Consider the following 21,102-nt stretch of genomic DNA (forward strand, 5'->3'; position numbering starts at 1 on the left):
GATTTTGTGGATCCATTTTTCTGGTAGCCAGGACTCATGGTGCAGGCGGGAGTTGGAGTGATCTGGATGTTTCCTTTCCTTTTGGCTGCTTCTTTTATTTCTGCTTCTGCTTTAATCCTGCCTTTTGTATACACCACTGGAGAATGGTGATTTTGTACACTTTTCACCGCCATCCTGTACTCGAGTACACATGATAATAAAATCTAAATCTAGAATCTATTCTGATCCATACTATCTGAGGGATATGCTGGTCAGGTTTCCAGGACATTTCCCCTATCCTACTTCCAGGTAGTGACATGGATTCTTTGTCATCCTCCTTCAAATATAGACAGGGCCTCAAATGAACATCTGTTGGCACCTGCTCCAGAGTGGTGCTCCCTCAGTGCTGCATTGGAGTGTCTGCATAAATTAAAGTCAGGCCTCTGGGGCTCAGCACCACAATTCTCAGACTTAGCAAGAAGTGATACCACTCTGACATGATTGGAGATTTGTGCATAGGTTGGGTCTGTAGAAGAATGAGAGATGACATTTTTGCAAGATTCTTATGGGATTCGACAGGAACAGAGGCTGGGGGAAGGGAGTGCAAATGGTTTTAATCACTGGTTCCTGTGCCTTCAGGTAGCACTGCCCCTCTCTCAATGACCTGAAGTGCTCACAAAGAAGTATGTGGCCTGTGCTCCATAATAAAGGTCCAGTACGCAAGACTGCCCTGGAGCAAGAGCCCAAGTTTCTGAGGCCATTAGTGTGGATGGTCAGGGTTCATTCTGCTAATGTAACTCCGTCTCAGTTGTATTCCCTTCTGTACAGTTGGGACCCAATAAAGAACTAAAGGGATTGCTCATGCTCAGATTCGAGTGTGTAGTGCTGGAAAAGCACAGTAGGTCAGGCAGCATCCGAGGAGCAAGAGAATTGACTATTTGGGCATAAGCCCTTCATCAGGAATGAGTCTCCTGAATGAGTCCTGATGAAGAGCTTTTGCCTGAAATGTCGATTCCCCCTGCTCCTTGGTTGCTGCCTGCTCTGCTGTGCTTTTCCAGCATCACGCTCTCGACTCTGATCACCAGCATCTGCAGTCCTCACTTTCTCCTAATGCTCAGAATGCCCACACAAGGCCCCTAACCAAATGTCAGGAACAAACAAGCAGGAGGGTCAACAATCAGAGACAAGCCCAGCCCCACCCCCTCACTGACTGGGCACAGAATTGGTGAGGAATTTCTCCACCAGTCACACTCTCCTCTGTATCAGCAGCAGGCACAGAAGAAAAGCAGTCTCAGATTCAAGGAGCAGTGAGCATTTCAAAAAGTAAGTATGTTCAGTGAGGGGATCACTGAAGCAGCTGCAGTCACATTTTGCCAGGAGCAGGAAGCTTTGAACCAGAGGCCTTTTGTCCCTGGGCTGGGTATAGGGGTCAGGCTGTGGGAACCAAGCTGGGGTGGGGGGGGGGTTCCATTTTCTACTGCTTCTGGCTGGGAAGAAGGAGACTGTGATGGGGGTGAGTGGAGGCCAAGGGATCACAAGGGAAAGACAGGGAGACTTACAAGATGCTGTATGAGGCAGTTAATAGCTGAAAGGGTTAACCAAATCACTAAATAAGTTCTTCCCATCAGGACATAAAATACTGCACTTAGGAGGAGCTAAGCTCCTGCACTTAGGAGGAGGAACCAGTTCCCAAGTTAGTGTTCTTAGTACTAACTGTGTGTAGTTAATGTAGTAATATGCCTGATATCTCACAAGAGGCAATCATGTACCTGAGATGTAATTTGACCATCTATTAAGTGCTAAGCAATAAACCTTTACTGTTTATGAAGAGTGAGACTCTTTTCTGTTGAAAACATCATATTGGTATCCTTCCCCACCTGGATTCATTAGCTCAACCAATATGAATAAAGGAGGAATGTAGGTACCATTATTTATTGGCAGGTTGGCTATAAGACAGAGAGGCTGTAAGGGGAATGGGGGAAAGTTAGGGAGGCTTTAAGGATGCTAGAGAGAAGTTGTAAAAGGAATGGAAGAGGGGAGAAAGAGGGAGGCCAATGGTAGGGGAAAGAGAGAGGGTAGCTGTAAAGAAGAGGCCAGCTTTCAACCTGTCAACTCAAGGAATATTCATCCAACTTCAATTGAGGAAAGATTAAATCACTGAGGTAACGAAGTATTTGCAAGTGAATGTGGAATCTCTAACTTAATGCTGCAATGTCCAGGACATGGTGTTGGGGGAAAGTGCAGTAGATACTATTTTAATAAACATTGTAACAACTTTAAATTGAAATCTAAGGTTGGGATGTGAGATGCAACTGCCTGATTAAAATTTTCTAGCTTTGTGTATAAGAGATAAAAATCTTAACTTACCAGTCTGAGGAAGGTGTGTTAAGGATGTTTTTTTTTAATTTGTGTGAAGCAGTGTGTTGGTTATTTTGAGAAAAATGTTTGTGGATAACTTCTGACTGTTTTCTTACTGCTAATTTTAAAACTGTGGCATCAGTGTTCTTTTGCATTTTGTAGCTTTAAATTTAACGGAGGAATGATAATTATGGAGGATATTGCTGAACTCTTCTAATACTGCTTCTGTGTGTCTATGTGCAGGTGCAGCAGGTAATTAAGGCGGCAAATGGAATACTGTCCTTCATTGCTATTGGGATGGAGTATAAAAATAGGGAGGTTATGCTGCAGCTGCATAGGATGCTGGTGAATGCCCACTGGGAGTACTGTGTACAATTTTGTTCTCCTTACTTAAGGAAGGATGTACCGGCACTGGAGGGGGTGCAGAGGAGGTTCACTAGGTTGATTCCTGAGTTGAGAGGGTCGGCTTATGAGGAGAGACTGAGTAGACTGGGATTATAAAATTAAGAAGGCAAGAGACAAGAAAGAAGCAGGGATGTTATTTCCCCTGGCTGGTGAAACTAGGACTGGGGGCAGAGCCTCAAAATAAGGGGGTGGGGGGCGATGTGGTGGGACAGATTTAGGACTGAGCCGAGGAGGAGTTTCTTCACCCAAAGGGTTATGAATGTGTGGAATTCCCTGCCCAGTGAAGCAGTTGAGGCTGCCTCTTTGAATGTTTATTCAGGCAAAGATACAAAAAATGATTGAACAGTAAAGGAATGAAGTGTTACGGCGAGAGGGTGGGTAAGTGGATCAGAGTGCATGAAAAGATCAGCCATGATCTTATTGAATGGTGGAGCAGGCGTGGCAGGCCAGATGGCGTACTGCTGCTCCTAGTTCTCATGTTTACAGCAACATAAATGCATAAAATGACATTACTGTGACATTAACTCATTTATTAGATGAGACAGTAATGAGAATAAAAACTGAAAAGTAAAAGGTAACCTCTGAAAAATAAAACATGTTGTGTCCTGGGTCTTTTCAATCATCTGCAATATTTTTCTCTCCTGCTATTTGTTTCACACTGGGCAGCAGTAAACACGGTTAGTTTCCATTTAAAATGAGAAAATAATTATCAGTTGCAAAGTATATTTTGTCTTCTATCAAAGCCCATTTCTGTGGATAGAAATAGAATATTTATCACATGTGAATCAGTTGGTGCTAATTTACTGGAAAGTTTTTGATATGATTAAACTTGAAAATGAAACCAGGAATCATGTGGCAATAGATTATGTCACTGTTAGTTCAAGATAATGTTAATTGTGCTTGGGACTGTTGATTGTACTTATTGACAGTTCTTATGAGATACATGTCATAATGTTGTTGCTGTGTGGATATTGCATTAGGTCAAGTACAAAGAAGCAGAGCTGGTTACTTAACATGAACAACCAAGTTGGGTGCATTTATCTCTTAAAGCCATGATTGTAAAGTGTTTCCAAATACAAAAGGTGAAATCATGATTTCTGTTTCATATCCCTTTTGAAATAAAAATATTCTGATTCCATAGTTTACATATATATAATATATACTTTAATTCAAATATTCAACAAAAATAGCCACTTTCTTTGATTGTCTACACATTTTGCCAAACCAAGTAATATCAGTTTCCCTTGAGGTTGGGCTCAAATTCTTTTCAGAAAATATATATATATATTTTATATATATATTTATTTCATTGAAATTTTATAATTTCTACAAATCCAACATATTCACCATAAAGAATTGATTTGATCATTTCACAATACTGAAACATTCAGAACCAGAAGTGGGGATTCATGTCAGCTAAACATGGGACAATGGCCAAGTTGGAGACAAGAGCCTCCAGCTAGTGTGACTGGATCAGAAAATTTGTTGTTAAGCTACTCACTCAGGCTTCATGATGGGATATGTGCAATCCGCTTAATTTGAGCGTAGCGATCCCTCTGGTTAAAATACATTACTGTGTCAATATTCACTGATGTGAGATGTAGAAATTGGTGAATTCAATAAAAGAGGAATCAATAGATCCTTGTTGGGATTCAATTGTCACCAAAGCTTATCAAAGGATATCGGTGAATGTATCTTCAGTGTTAGTTAACACACTAAGCTGGTGTTATACATGTATGAATCAAACGTGCATCCACAGTCAACTCCACCATCCATAATGTTCTTAAACTAGAAAAATCTAAACTGGTCATCACCAAAGATTGCACATGGGATCTTCCTGCTCCACAAGGCTCAGCAACATCTTAAATTAGATAGCTATTCTAACTCTGAGCGATGCAGTAGTGTAGCAATAATGCTACTGGAGACTAATCTGAAACTTCAGGTTAATATTCTGGGAACATGGGTTCAAATCACACCATCGCAAACAGTGAAATTTGAATTCAATAAGAAAAACAAAATTAGGAAATTCATTATTGTCAAAAAGGCTCATATTGATTACAAATGTCCATTAGGGAAGGAAATCTGCCATCCTTAACTGGTCTGGCCTACACATGACTCCATACTATAGGAACAGGTACAGAGGAGGTTTACCAGGATGTTGCCTGGTATGGTAGAAAGATCGTATGAGGAAAGGCTGAGGCACTTGGGGCTGTTTTAATTGGAGAAAAGAAGGTTTAGGGCTGACTTGATAGAGGTGTACAAGATGATTAGGGGTTTAGATAGGGTTGACCATGAGAACCTTTTTCCACGTATGGAGTCAACTATTACGAGGGGGCATAGCTTTAAATTAAGGGGTGGTAGGTATAGGACAGATGTTAGGAGTAGATTCTTTACTCAGTGAGTCGTGAGTTCATGGAATGTCCTGCCAGTAGCAGTGGTGGATTCTCCCTCTTCATGGGCATTTAAATGGGCATTGGATAGGCATATGGAGGATAGTGGGCTAGTGTAGGTTAGGTGGGCTTGGATCGGCACAACATCGAGGGCCAAAGGGCCTGTACTGCGCTGTATTTTTCTATGTTCTTTGTTACCACAGCAATGTGGTTGACACTTATCTGCCCTCTGGGTAATTAGGGATGAGCAATAAATCCTGGCCGAGCCAGTGATGCCCAAATTCCACAAACAAATAAAAAAAACTTGCTTCACTCACCTTTGGTGTAGCTGCTCAGGGCTAAGACAGTCTGAGGCCTCACATTACCAATCGGAACTGACCAGCTCTGGCCCACCCATCAAAACAAAGACAAGCAAAGAGACCGTGATATCACAAGTCAACAGGCCACTGTTTCCCAATGAGTCTACGTTATAGAACAGACCCTACTGAAGGCACAGGAGTAGCTAAAGCTCTGGTTCCATTCTACCTATCAGACATCAACTACATTTTAACTCTCTTTCATCGTTCCACCAGGAAGAGCAGGTCCTGATACAGTACACTGTCAGCCAGCAACTTCTTTCGACCCTCAAATAATTCACTTTATAAACAGGCAGAATATGATGCTGCTGCATCATTTGCTTCTTTGTCAAATGGCAGTTTGTTTCCCTATAGTGATCCACTAAAATGTTCCAGAATACCGTTGGAAATTGCAGACCTGAACCAACTCATCTTTATTGCTCTGATAATAAGTTTTATGAACCAAAACATAATTGAGCTTTTTGAAAGATTCCAGCTCTAGTTGGGTCTCCGAGATGTATCCGCATCAAACTCTGACAGCCTTCTCAGGAGAGGTTCAAAAGAGTCCTCCCTCGGGCCACTGAAAAGACCGTGATGTCCCTTTCAGGTTTGTTTCCCTACCATTGGATGCAGTGTTGTCTAGGACAGGACCGAGGTAGGGACCCGAGAGGGCACTTCCCATTTCCGTTGGGAGAGAGCGCAAAGCTAGCTGCTCGGAGAACTGAAACAACTGTGCTACGTATTAAGGAGGGGGTTACACTTCACTTTGGCGAATGGGGTTGGAGGGATCAGCCATGCTCATTACTGTGCCACTACTGATCCAGAGCCTGATAAAGTCCTAAAGCCAGAATCCAAAAGTTGTAGATGGAATCATTGAGCAATATGCCTTATCACATTTCCAGAATGTACAAAGTGAATAAGAGAAGGATAATAGTTCTGCTTTATCACCCTTACTGACCACAGGTCAGACAGTGGATGCTAGCAGGAACACAAGAGGTCAGTCCATGATGAGAAACCATAATCCCAGATCCATAAGACACTTCTTCCCATTCTGTCCTGAGATTTTCAAAATGTTCCTATGTTGAGTGCACTAATGAGCTCATGTCAATACATGACACAGAAGCTGCAACATGACTTGTTAATATAGCACCCACCACAACAATCACAGAGGGCCTGGATGTGGGCAGCCTCCCAGGGTGGTGTCATGTCTGGCTCACTTGTCTCTAAGTCAGAAGTGCGTTGGTCTGAATTAAACTTCAGACATGTGAATATGTGATCCAGTTTGACATTCCCAGTGCAAACGGAGGGATTTCTGCATTGGCAGAGGTGCTGTCTTTCAGCCAAGATGTTAAACCAAGACCCTCTGCCCTCTCAGTTGACTATGACAGATGCTAAAGCAGGGAGACTCTCCTTGTAATCTCTTGACCAAAATTATTTCCTTAAACAAAACTAACTAAAGCAGATTATTACCCAACCTAATTGCCCAGAGGACAGTTAAGAGTCAACCACATTGCAGTGGGTCTGGAGTCACACATAGGCCAGAGCAGGTAAGGATGGAAGTTTTCTTCCCTGAAGGGCACTATGGATTTTTACAACAATCAACAACGGTCATTAAGAATCGAATAATGACCATGAATCCATTGCTGAATCTCAGGAAAAAAACCCATCTGGTTCACTAATGTGGTTTAGGGAAGGAAACTGCCATTCTTACCTGGTCTGGCCTACAAGTGACTCCAGACCCACTGTAATGCTGTTGACTCTTAACTGCCCTCTGGGCAATAAATGCTGTCTAGCCAGCACCCCCCCTTATCCCATGAATGAATAAAGAAACTCTGATCATTATGACATTATTGTTTGCACAAGCTTATCATGCAATGAGAATAGTGAATATACTTCAGAAGTACTTCATTCACTGAAGACTACCTCAGCTTGTGAAATGGAATGAGTTAAATGCAAGTTATTTTGACAATAAGAATGTTTGTGGGTTGTGGCTTGCCATGTTGGGTTGGAAACACTCTATACTGTAAAGGAAATGATGGTGTCACTGACTGCATACTGACACCCATCACTGATGAAATTTTACTCATCACTGATGGTTACAGACCACAACCCACACAAACATCCACCCAGCCTCTCCTATGAAAACTGGGCGAGAAGGTGACTCACGTTTGCCAACAATCCTGAATGGTCGGGGAAGACTAAGTCATGGTGACATACCCTTAAAGTCACAGTCAAGACATTCAGGGGGGAAGTTGGCAAATATTTAATCACTCAAATGGTGACAGAAGTCTCAAAATCTCTCCTGATAAAAGCTGCAGAAGTTACCTCAAATGTTATGAATTAGTTTAAGTTTGAGATTAATACATTTTCCAAGAATCCAATGGATGCAAAGCCATGGTGGGTAAATGAAGGTAGGATCACCTAAGATTTCTCATTTTAAAAAAAGCCCAGATTCAATGGGCTGAATGGCCTTCTCCTGTTCCTAGGTGCAGTTAGGGCCAATTCCTTTATGAGATGTATTAACACAGCATTTAATCTGTTGGTGTTCATTCTTGTGGTAACAGCTTGGAAACTACAACAAATGTGTAAATGTTCCAACAAGAACCTCACCTAATCTAACATCTCCTCGAATATGATAATAACTCTTTTTATCATGTGCCAGATAACTAGTCACAAGGCACAGCACGGGACCTAAACTGCTTCAACAACAGCTTGCACTTGTATAGCACCTTCAGCATAGCAAAAAAAGCCCAAAGTGCACCACAGGAAAGTTATCACAAGAGAGGAAATGTAGAGAGGTGACCAAAACTAGTCAAAGATACAGATTTTAAGTAGCATCTTAAAAGGAGGAGAGAGAAAGCAGAGGGTTTTATGGGGGAAATTGCAAAAGTCTCTTAGTGACTGGAGACAGGAGCAGAATGGTAATATTCACAAAGCTGTAACTTGGAGCTGAAAAGAGATAAATTGGGAGCAGGAAGGGATAGTGAGTGAGGAGAATAAATAGGTGCACAGAATAAAATCCTGTTTTCTCGGATTTGCTTTTCATACATTCAATGGCAATGACTAATCATCTTGAAGGGTTCGACTTCATTTGTTGCATATGGGGTTAAGAGACAGTGAGAATTCACATTCCTCCCACACTGAAGCTATTTTCATTTCGGAGAATGATTCACCGCTTGGTATTTTCACCATACTCTATAACTCGATGCCACAGGAATAGAAACCCCCCGGCAGTCAGTTCTGATTCTGCTGATAGATTTTAATATCCTGTTCTCAGAACGCGAAAGTTACTAGCAAGGCTGACAGTCTTGTCTACCTTGACACAATTGGATGACCTGTTAAGCTTTCAGAGGGCAATTGAGAAACAGCCACTTCAGCAAGGACCTAGATTTACCTGTAGGTCAAGACTGGATAAAGGCAGCCAACTTTCTTTCCAAAAAGGACATCTGGGAACTTGTTGGGTTCTTAAAGTCAATCCAACAGTTTTCCAATCTCTTTTATTGACACAAGATTTGTACTGATTTAATTGACATCACATTTTGAAATCATTGGAAGGATTACGACTTTCATTTAACCTGATTTAGAACTCAAAGTTCTTGAGTTTATGAGCCCAGCAATGTAACCATCATACCAGTTGGAATGGGGCAGAAGAGATTGAGGTTGGGAAGGGCATCAGCAGGGTAGGGGAAGACTTGCTGCTGAGGATCAGTACTGATTAGGGAATTGACTCAAAATTCATATTCCTGAGGTCCCACAAAGCAAGAGTCCTCTTGAGGTTTGCACAAGTGGGAGAAACAAAAGTGGGATAATTTAGAGGTCGTGGTCAGTCAACACTAAACTTGGGTATTTTCAATGTTTGCCGGATTACACGCCAGAGTGGGAAGTTATAGCAAAACAGGATTCCACAAAGGAATGAATTAAGACAGAAAGTTAAAGAATGAGGTCAGCTTTCATTTCAATGAGGATCTGAAGTTTAATTGAATTTGCTCCTACCTCAGCTCATCTGCATCTGAAACACTCATACTTTAGTTGAAGATTCACCAACCCTAACACTGCCTAACCAGCTTCTCATCTTCCACCTTTTCAGTGTGAGCATATCCAAGACTCTGTGGCTGATCTCTAACTCATAGGACCATAGGATCATAGAATACCTACAGTCGTGGAAGCAGACCATTCAGCCCATAAAGCCCACACCGACCCTCTGAAGAGCAGCCCACCCCCACCCACCACCCCTTACCCTATCCCCGTAATCCTGCATTTCCCATGGCCAATCCACTTTGCCTGCACATCCCTGGACACTAAGGGCAATTTAGCATTGCCAATCCACCTAACCTACATATTTTTCAACCCGGACTGATCGTCTATCATCCTCTATGGTCACTATGTGGCATTGAGTTTTGACTCCTGCAACACCTTAATTTTAAAACTCTTATCCTTACTTTCAATAGCCACACTCCTCCCTATCTCTGTATCTTCCTCCATCTCTACATAGCTCCAGGTTCTCTGTTCTCCTCCAATTCTAGCCTCTCATATGTTTCAGATTTTAATCATCTATCATTAAATTGTCACGCTTTCACTTGCCTTGGCATGAAGCCTTGGAATAAGTTATAAAATAAATGAGAATTGTTCCTGCTAAACCAGGTTGGTTCCATCTAAACCCACTAATTGTAGATCAAAACCCATCTGCACACTCACAGAAAAGCAGCCGAATTTCAAATCTAACCCTGAACTCTGGAATCTTTATTAATGTCAGTGTTGTCAATTAAATCTAATTGACTTTGAACACTTGCTGGGCCATTTCAGAAAGCAGCTAAGATGTCAGCCACGTTGCTGTGGGTCTGGAGTCATATTTAGACCACACCAGTTAAGGATGGAATATTTTCATAGTTACCATCAGCAAAGACGATGACATTTATCAGGAATCTAAATCATGAATAGGTTAGGCTTGTTTTCTTTAGAATAGAGGAATCCCTAGGGAAACTATTCCAAGATTCTGAATAAGAAAAAAAATATTATTTCTGTACGTTGTTTGTGGCAGTGAAAAGTTTTAAAATTGCAGGGAAATCAAAAGATATGAGCACAAGAAGGCAATTATCAAGGGGATCAATTTCATCCAGGGCAGTAAAAATAAAGGCTCTCCCACCTAGGACAGGCCTGAGACATTTTTATTCATGAGGTCATGAGACTTTGGGACTATCTCCCTTGAAAGACAGTAAAAGCAAAGCTTCTGAATATTTTTAAGTGAGTGGAATATAGATTCTTGATAAACTAAATGAGTGAAAAATTTACCAGTGAGTCAGGTGGGAAAGTGGAGTAATCAGACCAGCCATAAACTTATCGAATGTCGATCAGACTTGAGGAGATTCTAGATTAGGGGTGCTGGAAGAACACAGCATCCAAGGAGCTGCCTAAACTGCTGTACTCTTCCAGCACCACTAATCCAGAATCTGGTTTCCAGCATCTGCAGTCATTGTTTTTACCAGACTTGAGGAGGTCCTCCTCCTAATTTGCATATTTCTGATTTGAAATTGTTACTAAAGAGATCTATTGATAGGGAATTATTGGTAGGTTCAAGAAACAATTAAATGAAGAGGAAATTGTTTTTGCATATGCATTTTAATAGGTTCCATCACATGTTCTCACACACTCAATCACCCTTGTCCTCTCACCACTGGCTGTACAACACATTAATCTTCATTTTCCCACTCTCTCTTATCCATTGGCACGCAAACAGATTTCTTATTATCTGATTGGATGATTTTTGATGGGCAATCTGACTGTTTTTCTGTCCCCCTTCTCAGACTTTGGTTCTGGACCTATGGTTCGTGTGGTCATAGCAGAGGTTAACTTTTAACTTCAAGAGGAGTCAAGGGGATTGGTAACCTCTACAGAGATGGGTTTATGGAGATGGTGTGTAAATGAGATTCAGGGTTATCAGGCACTAAGTCCAATGGTATTACCTTCCTCCAAGATGTGGAGGTGCCAATGTTGGACTAGGGTGGACAAAGTCAGAAGTCACATGACACCAGGTCATAGTCCAACAGGTTAATGAAATCACAAGATTTCAGATCACTGCACCTGATGAAGGGGCAGCACTACGAAAGCTTGTAGTTTCAAATAAACCTATTGAACTATAACTTGGTGTCTTATGATGTCTGACCTTCTTCCAAAAGCAGTTTTTGTTGTCCAGCAAATACTGTGCAAGCAGGGCAAGAGAATATTGCTGTTTCAATAACAAATGCCTCACACTGTCTTAAACATTACAGACAATGATGTTCTTTTGAATTGAAGCCGCTGTTGTAATGAGGAAACGTGACAATTTGTCCCTAACAAAATCTCACCAAAGAGCCAATAACCAGATGCTTTCAGTGACATTGGCTGAAGTATAAAGAGAGAGAATATTACTGCTCTTTTATACCTGGCTGATGGATCAGGCCTAAGATAGCACCTCTGCCAGTCTAACGGCCCCTCAGTATTGCACTGGGAGTGCTTGTATAGAATTCTGCACTCATATCTTTGAAATGGGTTTAATTTACACACTTGGAAGTGGGAGTCTCACCCACTGAGATTGATACAGAAAAGGTTTAAAATAACAAAGACAGAATTGAGTATAAGATGAAATGGTCAGCGCTGTATGAGACCCTGGTGAGTAATATCAAACCAATCACTGATATGCCCTGCCTGAAACAATTCTTCAAACATTTGTGGATCATGTCTGGATCACCTTGATGTTTGAGGGAAACTGGGAGGATGAAACCACTGGTAATTGCCCTGTAAATGTTGCTAGTTTCATCACAAATAAAAGGGATTTCCCATCTTTTACCAGCCTGAGTACAATCAGGATTCACAGCAGGATTCTAAGAAACCATAAAGAAACAGATATCTCAATGGCACGGCAACCACAAGGTGCAGCAGTCAGAACAGAGTTCAAATACAGTATAATCCACTCAACTTAGCTTTAAGCAAAATCTCATTATCATAGCTTTTTTTTTGAATAGAAACACTTTGCATTATTCTGTGCAGAATTTGCATTCACATATTATTGTCAGCTCTCTCAGACACGAAAAGACGTAACAGCTCAAAAGCAGAAGCACTTGAATTTTCAGGAGACGACAAAATAATATAATCATACCTTTCAATTCTTTACACAATTTATCTGAACAGTATCAATACACAAGGGGGTCAAAACCTACCCAAGGTGAACAAGCCAACACCTTTACCTCCATTATAACTGTTTTGTTATCTTGCTGGCAAGGGGTAGGAGAGGGTGAAGAATTTTCTGTCCAACAAGTTCAGCCCGAGGAATTGAATATCTTTACATTCATAGCTCACAATCAGCCCAGCACAGTTACAGAGTGCAACTCCCTCATCTCTACCCCAACGTGGGAAGGCAGTGACATAGTGATAATGTCACTTGACTAGCAAAGTAGAACCCCTAAATCATTGACCTGGGGGTATGGGTTCAAATCCTGCCATGTCGGATCGCAAAATTTGAATTCAATTGAATCTGGAAGGAAGAATTGGCCTAATGTTGACCATGATTGTCATTAAAAACCCAAATGATTCTGTAATGTTCTTCAGGAAAGAATATCTTCTGACCTTACCTCGGCTCACAGTAATGTTGTTGACTCTTGACTGCCCTCTGGACAATTTAGAATGGGTAGTGAATGCTGGCCTAGTCAGTGATACCCACATCCGGTGAATGAATTACACTTAATTTGCCAACAGTGTTCTCTATTGCACCAAAAATGGTTTGCGATAGTTAAGGAGCACTTCTCTTCATATCCTTAAGGAACTCAAGAGAATCTCAGGGACAAGAAGTGTTGTAATCCTGTGAAATTTGGCAGTGGATTTGTACACAGCAAGGTGTCAAAAAACAGCCATGCAGTTATAGCTAGATTAGTTGATCTTTCTTTTAACTAAAATATTAAAGTTGGTTGAGGGATGAACATCTGTCAGGCCATCTCAGAAACACTTCTCCCATGTCCTTCTTCAATACAGTATAATGGGACCTTTTATATACAGCCAAGAGGACAATTGGTGTCATCCAACAGCTATGGACCTATGTTATATAATGTCACAAGCACTTGGTACTCTTGACACTAGAGTTTCTGGCAAATAAATTCTTTGTAGTCACTGCAGGGGTTTGCAAATCAAATCTTGCTACAACGTAAAATGTGCTGGTGAGACTATAACTGGTGTACACTGAGAAGTTTTGGAACCCTTATTTTAAGGAAAAATATTATTAAATTGGAGGCAGTTCGGAGCTGTTCACTGGGATGATCCCTGATATGGGGCAATTGTTCTGAGAGCTCTCTACTCTACTCACTGGAGTTTAGAAGAATGAGAGGTGATCTCATTGAAACATATTGAATTCTTAAGGGACTTGACAGGGTCAATGCTGAGAGGATGGTTCTCCTCATGAGACAGTCTAGGACCAGAGGGTTTCAGAGTAACTTAAAGACTGAGATAAGGAGATTTCTTCTCTCAGAGGGTTGAGTGCCTTTGGAACTCTTTGCCCCAGAGAGCAGTGGGGGCAGAGTTCTTGTGTATGTTTAAGGTGGCAATAGATTCTTTAATCAGTCGGGGTTACAGGGAAAGACAGAAAAGTGAGGAATGTTGGATCAGCCATGATCCTATTGAGGGGCCAAATGGCCTACTCCTGTTCCTATTTCTTATGGTCTTATGAGTTGATGTTAGCTTATAAATATCCTGCCCCAATTCTTTATATTCATACCTTTAATGGCATTGAAATGTAAGTGGGCACAAACCTTTTTGAGTCTAAATCCTTGACTATTTTGACTGTACCCAGGACAATAAGCAGCATGAAGGGGCTTCAATTTCCTCTTTCTTTCAATTTATCATGTGGCCTGACATGCCGTCATGGTCAACAATTGCAAAGTTGTACTGCAGACAACCAGGTTTCCCATCGTTATTATTATGGTGCTCTCTTACAATAAGGTTGATCAAGGAAAATTTTGCTTTTTAAATTCATGTCAGCATTCATTCTCAGGTCGGGAAATAAGACAGTTTAGGTGGAGGATTACCTCTAGCTTAGTAATGGGACTTAACCCTCTGAGCAAGCCCAATAAAATCTGTGTGACGTTTCCCTTACCCCACCCCAGCAGTCCTTGAAATTCCTTTACATACGATTTCCCAGTTGTGTGCTATAGACATGCACCAAATAGGAAATGGGTTTCTACTTCCTTAATTCCATTTTTGAGTTAGACAAAATGCAGGAGAATTAACTGGTGTTGTTCTAGGTTAAGTCAGATTACAAAGTGTGGGTCAAAAAGGTGAAAGGATAGTGTTCCAACTAACTATAACATCCAAGCACAAATGAGAATGGTTAACTACACAACCAAGATCTCTGCAAATTTTTGTTCTATTAACCGTGCTGTGATATTTTTTCTCCTGCTCTCAGTCACCAGAAACATTAGCCCACAAACCAAAAGGGGTTAAATTCAATGCAAAATTAGTAGCAAACACACTCAGGAGCTTCAGTAAAGTTAGAGATCAGACAGGCTGGGATTGATCCCCTTAGAGTAGTGATAGTTAAAAGGAGATTCAATAGAGCCACCTATGACTAAAGAGGTTTTGCCAAAACAGATAGGAAAACATTGTTTCTCCTGGTAGAAGATTCAGTAACCAGCTGACACATATTTTGGATAACTGACAAAAGGGGAGATCAGAAGACTTTTAAAAAACATAGTAAATTCGGGAAAGTCTGCCCGAAAAATTAGATAAACAGATTTATTGTTGGCTTTCAAAAGGAAATTGGATATTTTTTTAAAAGGAAAAGTTTTGGAGGCCTCCGGAGAAAGAGGGGGAAGGGTGGCTACTAGCTCAATGGGGTGGCTACTAGCTCAATGGGGTGGCCACTAGCTCAATGGGGTGGCCACTAGCTCAATGGGGTGGCTACTAGCTCAATAGGGTGGCCACTAGCTCAATAGCTACTTCAAAGAGTCAGCATAGGCACAATGGACCAAATGGCCTCTTGTAATAAATGACTGTTACAAATAAATGTGCTTTAAGGATGGATTAATGCCACTGATAGGCACAAAAAAGTTTCAAGTGAATGACTTATGTATTTCATACTAATGTCACAAACTATAATTTTAACTCCTAATTTCTCTGTCTGGCAGAGATGTAATTCATGAGAAAACACATTACACCTTTACATTGACTATGTAGCAAACAGCACCTACATACACAATTCCACTAATCACTAGTCAACCTGAAGGTATAAAGAATAACTGTAGTGTCAACATGCTCTGATCACTTAAAAGCCCACAGACAGGTTTTTAGTAAATGGAAGCTAATCCATCAAAAATAAGCCCTGTTTTATCAGTTAACTGTTCAGTAACATACTTGTAAATGATGCATGGCTCTTTACACTTCTCATATCAAAAAATATCAATAAACATGAACTTTTTAAGACTTTTCCCTTTTGAAACTGTAGATACATTAGATAAGAATATTCCTCTAGTCACCTCACAGCCTTTTCAGCTGATATTCTTTTTCCTTTTGAGAAAACAGGAATTCCAAAGTATTTTTCCTTCCTGATTTAAGGCTAATGAAGGCCACCGACCTTTGGCAAAGACATTGGGAGATAGTTGATGCCTTGTCTCGCTGATGGCACAGGTTAATTGACGATTAGGAGGGATGGCATCAGTGCTTGCAGTAGACTGTTTTTGTTTCATTGTTTAAAATGAAAACTTCTGAGATGTTGGATGTATTTCTAGAGGTATCATCCTTTCCTCCAATCCTCCTGCCCAGACAAACAGCCCTTTGTTGAAAAGACCAAGTCCAATAGTTTTCTAATGAATTAACAAAGCCGTTCAAAGAAAACAATTTTAAAAATACAATTTTCTTTTGACATTCCTAATATATACTTTCCCACGAGCAGTGTTCAGAAGATAAATCATTAATTCCCAGAGACTCCAGGGTTTTCCTGGAAGGTTTTGCAAAATTTAATGGGATGAGCAGGAACTCAGCACAAGCAGGTTAGGCTTCCCAGTTTGTGGTATGATGATCAATTTCACACCCACATGGATACATCAAGCAGTTCCATGATCAATTTCTTGGTTTAAAACCATCCTGCCGCTCTATATCTGAAAACAGCCCACACAGAACTCTGTACTAGATGGTGACTATTCTCTCTCCTTTATTGTCTGTGGGGTCACTGCTAAATCATTTCTTTCCTAATTGGTCGCTGGCGACCTAATCTTGACTTTCAGTGAGAATTTTACTCTTTCAGAAATGTCTCAAATGTAAACAAAATACAAAACAAGTCTGATTTGTGTTTAAAGTTAAACTCTATTTCTTCCTCCTCTGAATCTTCTGCTGTGGAAGTTTTTGTTCATGAATTTCAATAAATTTTCAATGTAAATAAAGCAAATATGCACAAATGATCCTGCTCACACCCCAGTAAAGTTTTGGAATTGGCACAGTGGGCAACTCTCAGTGATGAGTGTCTCATCTCTCACCACTCTGCCCTCTGCTTCTTGCCTGTTGTCAGCATCCAGAAACACCTCAAACCCCTTGCACATGGGATTGGGAAGTGAGTTTTCTTGCTTTCCTGACCACTCTGCACTTTCAATAACAAATGGAGATGTTTAGTCCAACTGGAAAACAAGACCCTCGCAGTCAGCTTTAAATAGATTAAATAATCCGTTTTCAAAAAAAAAGGATGTTGGCGAATTTATTCCATTCCTTGAAAGCTAAGGAAGAGCTCTCAATCCCAGTAGCTTCATTTCTGGTGCTTGCATACTTGCCCGAAACACTTTACTCTTGGCACTGGCCTTGATGCCCAGTTGATTTCACTCGATTTACGTTCTCTGCTAGTCAGGTCTGTAATTAGTTCATTGGCGAGTGATAAACAGATACGATGGAAATGTATATCATGTCACTCTACTCAGAAAATGTCTTTGTTCTTGGAACCTGTTTGGTCAGAATTTATGACCAAATTCTGACACTGAAGTGATGCTAATTGGCATTAGCATGTCTCCTTAGCATCCAGCCAGAGCCAAGTTTTGATTCAGTTGAAAATTAGGATTGAACAGAAATTTCACAAACGATGATTCTTGCTTTTAATCAGTTCTTAAAAAGTGCCGAAATATTTCCACTTAATAGTTCCTTTGTGAAGTGCAGCCACATTATCTATAGCGACAGATGAAGTGATTCTAGCATCTCTCAGGTGACAATGCGCTGACTCGTTAATTTATCTCTTTGTTTAGTTGCTGCTCCTTCAGGGAGGAACATTGGCTGAGGGACACTTCCCTTCCCAACATCATATCAAATGTTACGCTCATTTCAACCTGATTACAGCATGACATCCATTTTCAAAACACGGTGACACCACCCTTAGGATCAAAAACAAGCATTGCTCCTCAAGGATTGATCAAAGAGTTGATTTGATGGCAACAAGGCTTGGCTGGAAGAGTTGAGCCATTTGGGAGGTGATGCTGGAGAGATGCTAGGCTGTGAGGGAAGGCTGAATGGCCTTCTTCTGCTCTTAATTCATATGTTCATGTGTTAGAATGTTGGTCACTAAAAATGGAAAGTATTTCGTTTTGTTAGTGTGCAGTATTCTTTGCATTGCAATGAGATTAGAACTCAGAAAACCAACTTAGCACCCAAATCTTTCATGTACCATTAAAAACTTACAAAATAAAACATCTCGCTAAATGTTTTGAAGCACCAATCATTTATATGACATGCAAACATCTTGGAACTCCCACCTAGTCCACCAGCAGCATTGACTGTGCCCCTACACCACACGGGATTGCAATGGTTCATGCAGGTAGCACACCAACACCTTCTCAAGGTCAATGATAGATGGGCAACAAATGTGGCTTTAGCCAACAATGCCCGTAGCCTGCAAGTGATTGCTTTTAAAAAAAAAGACCCAGTAAAGGTCTCCTCGATAGGAAAAGGTTTGATGTGACATAACCATCATCGCATTGAGGAATGAGTTTGGTTTAATCATCCACCTGCACAAAACCCACACACAGTCCCTTTGCACGCCAGTCAAAAAATGAAGTGCCATCCTAATAGAAAAACAAGAGATTTCACCTACCTAAAGCAAATACAGCATTATAAGTCAGTACTGAACCTCAGACAGTGTTTGCTCATTTTTTAACTTCCTTGATGTTAAAAAAAAACTTAAAACTTTGAGAAAAATTATCATCTCTTCAAAATCTGTTGATTTGTACTCAGTGCAATTAAAAACCAGCTCACGATCAAGTTATTCATTGGGGGTAAAAGCAATGTCATGGAAGAGTGGAGCAGAAAATGAGAGAAATTATAAAGGCATGAAAGATAAAGAACGGGATGCATCTGCTAGTTAAAGCTGAAGAGCTAATAAAATTAAAGAGGCTGAAGCTTCCCAGTGAGAAGGAAAGATGCACCAAGTTGGAAGTGGAGACGAAGATATGATAGAAGTGGAATTGCAACGATAGGCATTATGAAAAGGAACAGAGATGGTGGAACTAATAGTTTGAACAGTGTGAGATGGTGGGATAGAGTCATCAAATGATAGAAGGTGGGGGGCTAGGCAGAACTACAGATGAAGTTTTCGGTGGGTACCAGAAAACTGAGAGGGGCCTTTGTTTATCAAATCAAGGAAAAGCTACAACGCAACCTGCCGTGGGTTCAGTTGACAAATGTAATTCTTCAGCCTGGGCAGAGCAACTTTGCCCATCAAAACTGAAGTGGTATTCATAAATTGCCCCATAGGTGCACTGGCAGTGGACAGAAGGAGCTGAGAGAGTGTGGTTCTTTAAGTCCTGTCGCAAACACATAGCAGATTCCAGACAGGCCCTGCCTTCACTCACAAAAGTGAAGATCCAAGTAATGGAGAAGGGGCAGGTCCCTCCAAAGGGATAGGAGGAGCAGGCTGCACTGATGATATGTAGTCTGGGTGTGGGAGTCCCGTTTCTTGAAATCAGTTGTGTAGCTGAGACTGTGGGAGCCTCAGCAATGAAACTTAATGAAGGAACACTTTGAAAGCTGCTGTTCACATTCTACAGGTGGATTCCAATCTGAAAAGATGGAGAGAGTGCCGGGCAGTGTGACTCAAGCTCTTTTTGGTCTTCCAGTTAGACATAATCTCCATCCCTTATAAATCAGTGAGGGCACAGAAGATAAAGGCAGCAACGGAGATCTAAAACAGAAAAGTCAACTGCCTTCCCTTGAGATCACTGCTTCAAGCTGAACAATAAGGTCTGTACAGGTGCAGGAACTCCAAAATAACTGGGTAGTGCCAGAGAAATTTTGAAATATGCAAAACATTGTCCATTCCATATCACTTGCATTGATACAGCGTTAAATCTCATCACAGTTGTTTGATTAAATGGAATCAGTAAAGTAAGTGGATTCCAAATCAAAGATTAAAAGTAAAAGGAACAATGAAACAAGTCCTATTGTTGCCATCGTAATGCCAGCATACCACGTTGTTCTGGGCAGGGGCCTGCCATCACAGCTGCCAGTTGAGGTCTCAGATACCTGATCACCAATTTTACACGGGTTGGCATCATCACAACTGGTCATCACAACTCCTCAGAGAGGAGCTCCCTTTGTAACCTTGTTGCACAGGCAAGGCTTCGTGACATGACAGCTTCCTTGTTAGGCCTTCTGAAGGTCTGGTGACAAGGAGGCTGGAGTTGATGAGCCATCCACACTCGATATTGGGATCTGCATGTGACTGTTGGCAATGTTTGGAAACTGCAAAAAAACAAAAGCTGATTGTTAGAAGAAAACTATACGTATTTTACTGCCACCTTTTGCATCATCAACTGGAACTTACATTTATTTAGCCACCAGAACACAATAAAACACCACTTTGTTGGAACATTTCATACTGATCCACATGATTTTTTTAAAAAGTTACTCGTGTCATGGGCCTTGCTTGGTCAGCATTTAGTGCTTGTCTCTAGTTGCTCTTGAGAAGGCGGTGGGGAGCTGCCTTATTGAACTGCTGTAGTCCCTGTGCTGTAGATAAACCCACAATACTGGGAGGGCAGGAATTCCAAGATTTTGACCCAGTGACAGTGAAGGAACAGCAATATATTTCCAAGTCAGGATGGTGAGTGAATTGGAGTGGTGGTATCTGCTGTCCTTCTAGAAGGTAGTGGTTGTGCGTTTGGAAGGCGTTATCTTGGTGGCCTTGGTGAATTTCTGAAATGCATCTTTCAGATGGTACGCAATGCTATTACTGAGCGTCACTGATGAAGGGAGGAGATGTTCATGGATGTGGTGCCAATCAAGCGAGCTGCTTTGTCCTAGATGGTGTCAAGCTTAATGAGTGTTGTTGGAGCTGCACCCATCCAGGGGAGTATCTCATCACACTCCTGACTTGTGCCTTATTGATGGTGAACAGGTTTTGTGGAGTCAGGTGGTGAGTAACTGGATTCCTAGCCTCTGACTTGCTTTTGTAGCCATTGTACTTTTATGACTGCTCCAGTTAGTTTCTGGTCAAAGGTAACCCCATGATGTTGTTAATGGGGGATTCAGTAATGGTAATACGACTGAATGTAAAGGACAATGGTTATATTTCTCTTTTGGACATGGTCTTTGCCTGGCATTTGTGTGGCACTAATGTTACTTGCCACTTTTCAGTCCAAGCCTGGATA

The 21,102-nt window shown here is 41.2% G+C and overlaps 1 protein-coding gene across 2 annotated transcripts in view; it reads right to left on the reverse strand.

The window, feature by feature from the left end:
* Window positions 1-3,883: 3,883 nt before the first annotated feature.
* elk4 (ETS transcription factor ELK4) overlaps window positions 3,884-21,102 on the reverse strand; it is a 65,776-nt gene continuing 48,557 nt past the window's right edge. Inside the window, exons 5-6 of one of the 2 annotated variants that reach the window (XR_011955474.1) lie at window positions 18,549-20,194; window positions 3,884-18,019 (exon numbers count right to left, since the gene is read on the reverse strand). Coding sequence is in view for 1 of the 2 variants with exons in the window: in XM_072563878.1 (XP_072419979.1) it covers window positions 20,096-20,194 (99 nt within the window). In the remaining variant the exon portion in view is untranslated. Of the gene's footprint in view, window positions 20,195-21,102 lie in introns of both variants that reach the window. The other variant, XM_072563878.1, reaches the window with a different exon arrangement.

Source organism: Chiloscyllium punctatum, chromosome 45 (genome assembly GCF_047496795.1).
Source record: "Chiloscyllium punctatum isolate Juve2018m chromosome 45, sChiPun1.3, whole genome shotgun sequence".
NCBI lineage: Eukaryota > Metazoa > Chordata > Chondrichthyes > Orectolobiformes > Hemiscylliidae > Chiloscyllium > Chiloscyllium punctatum.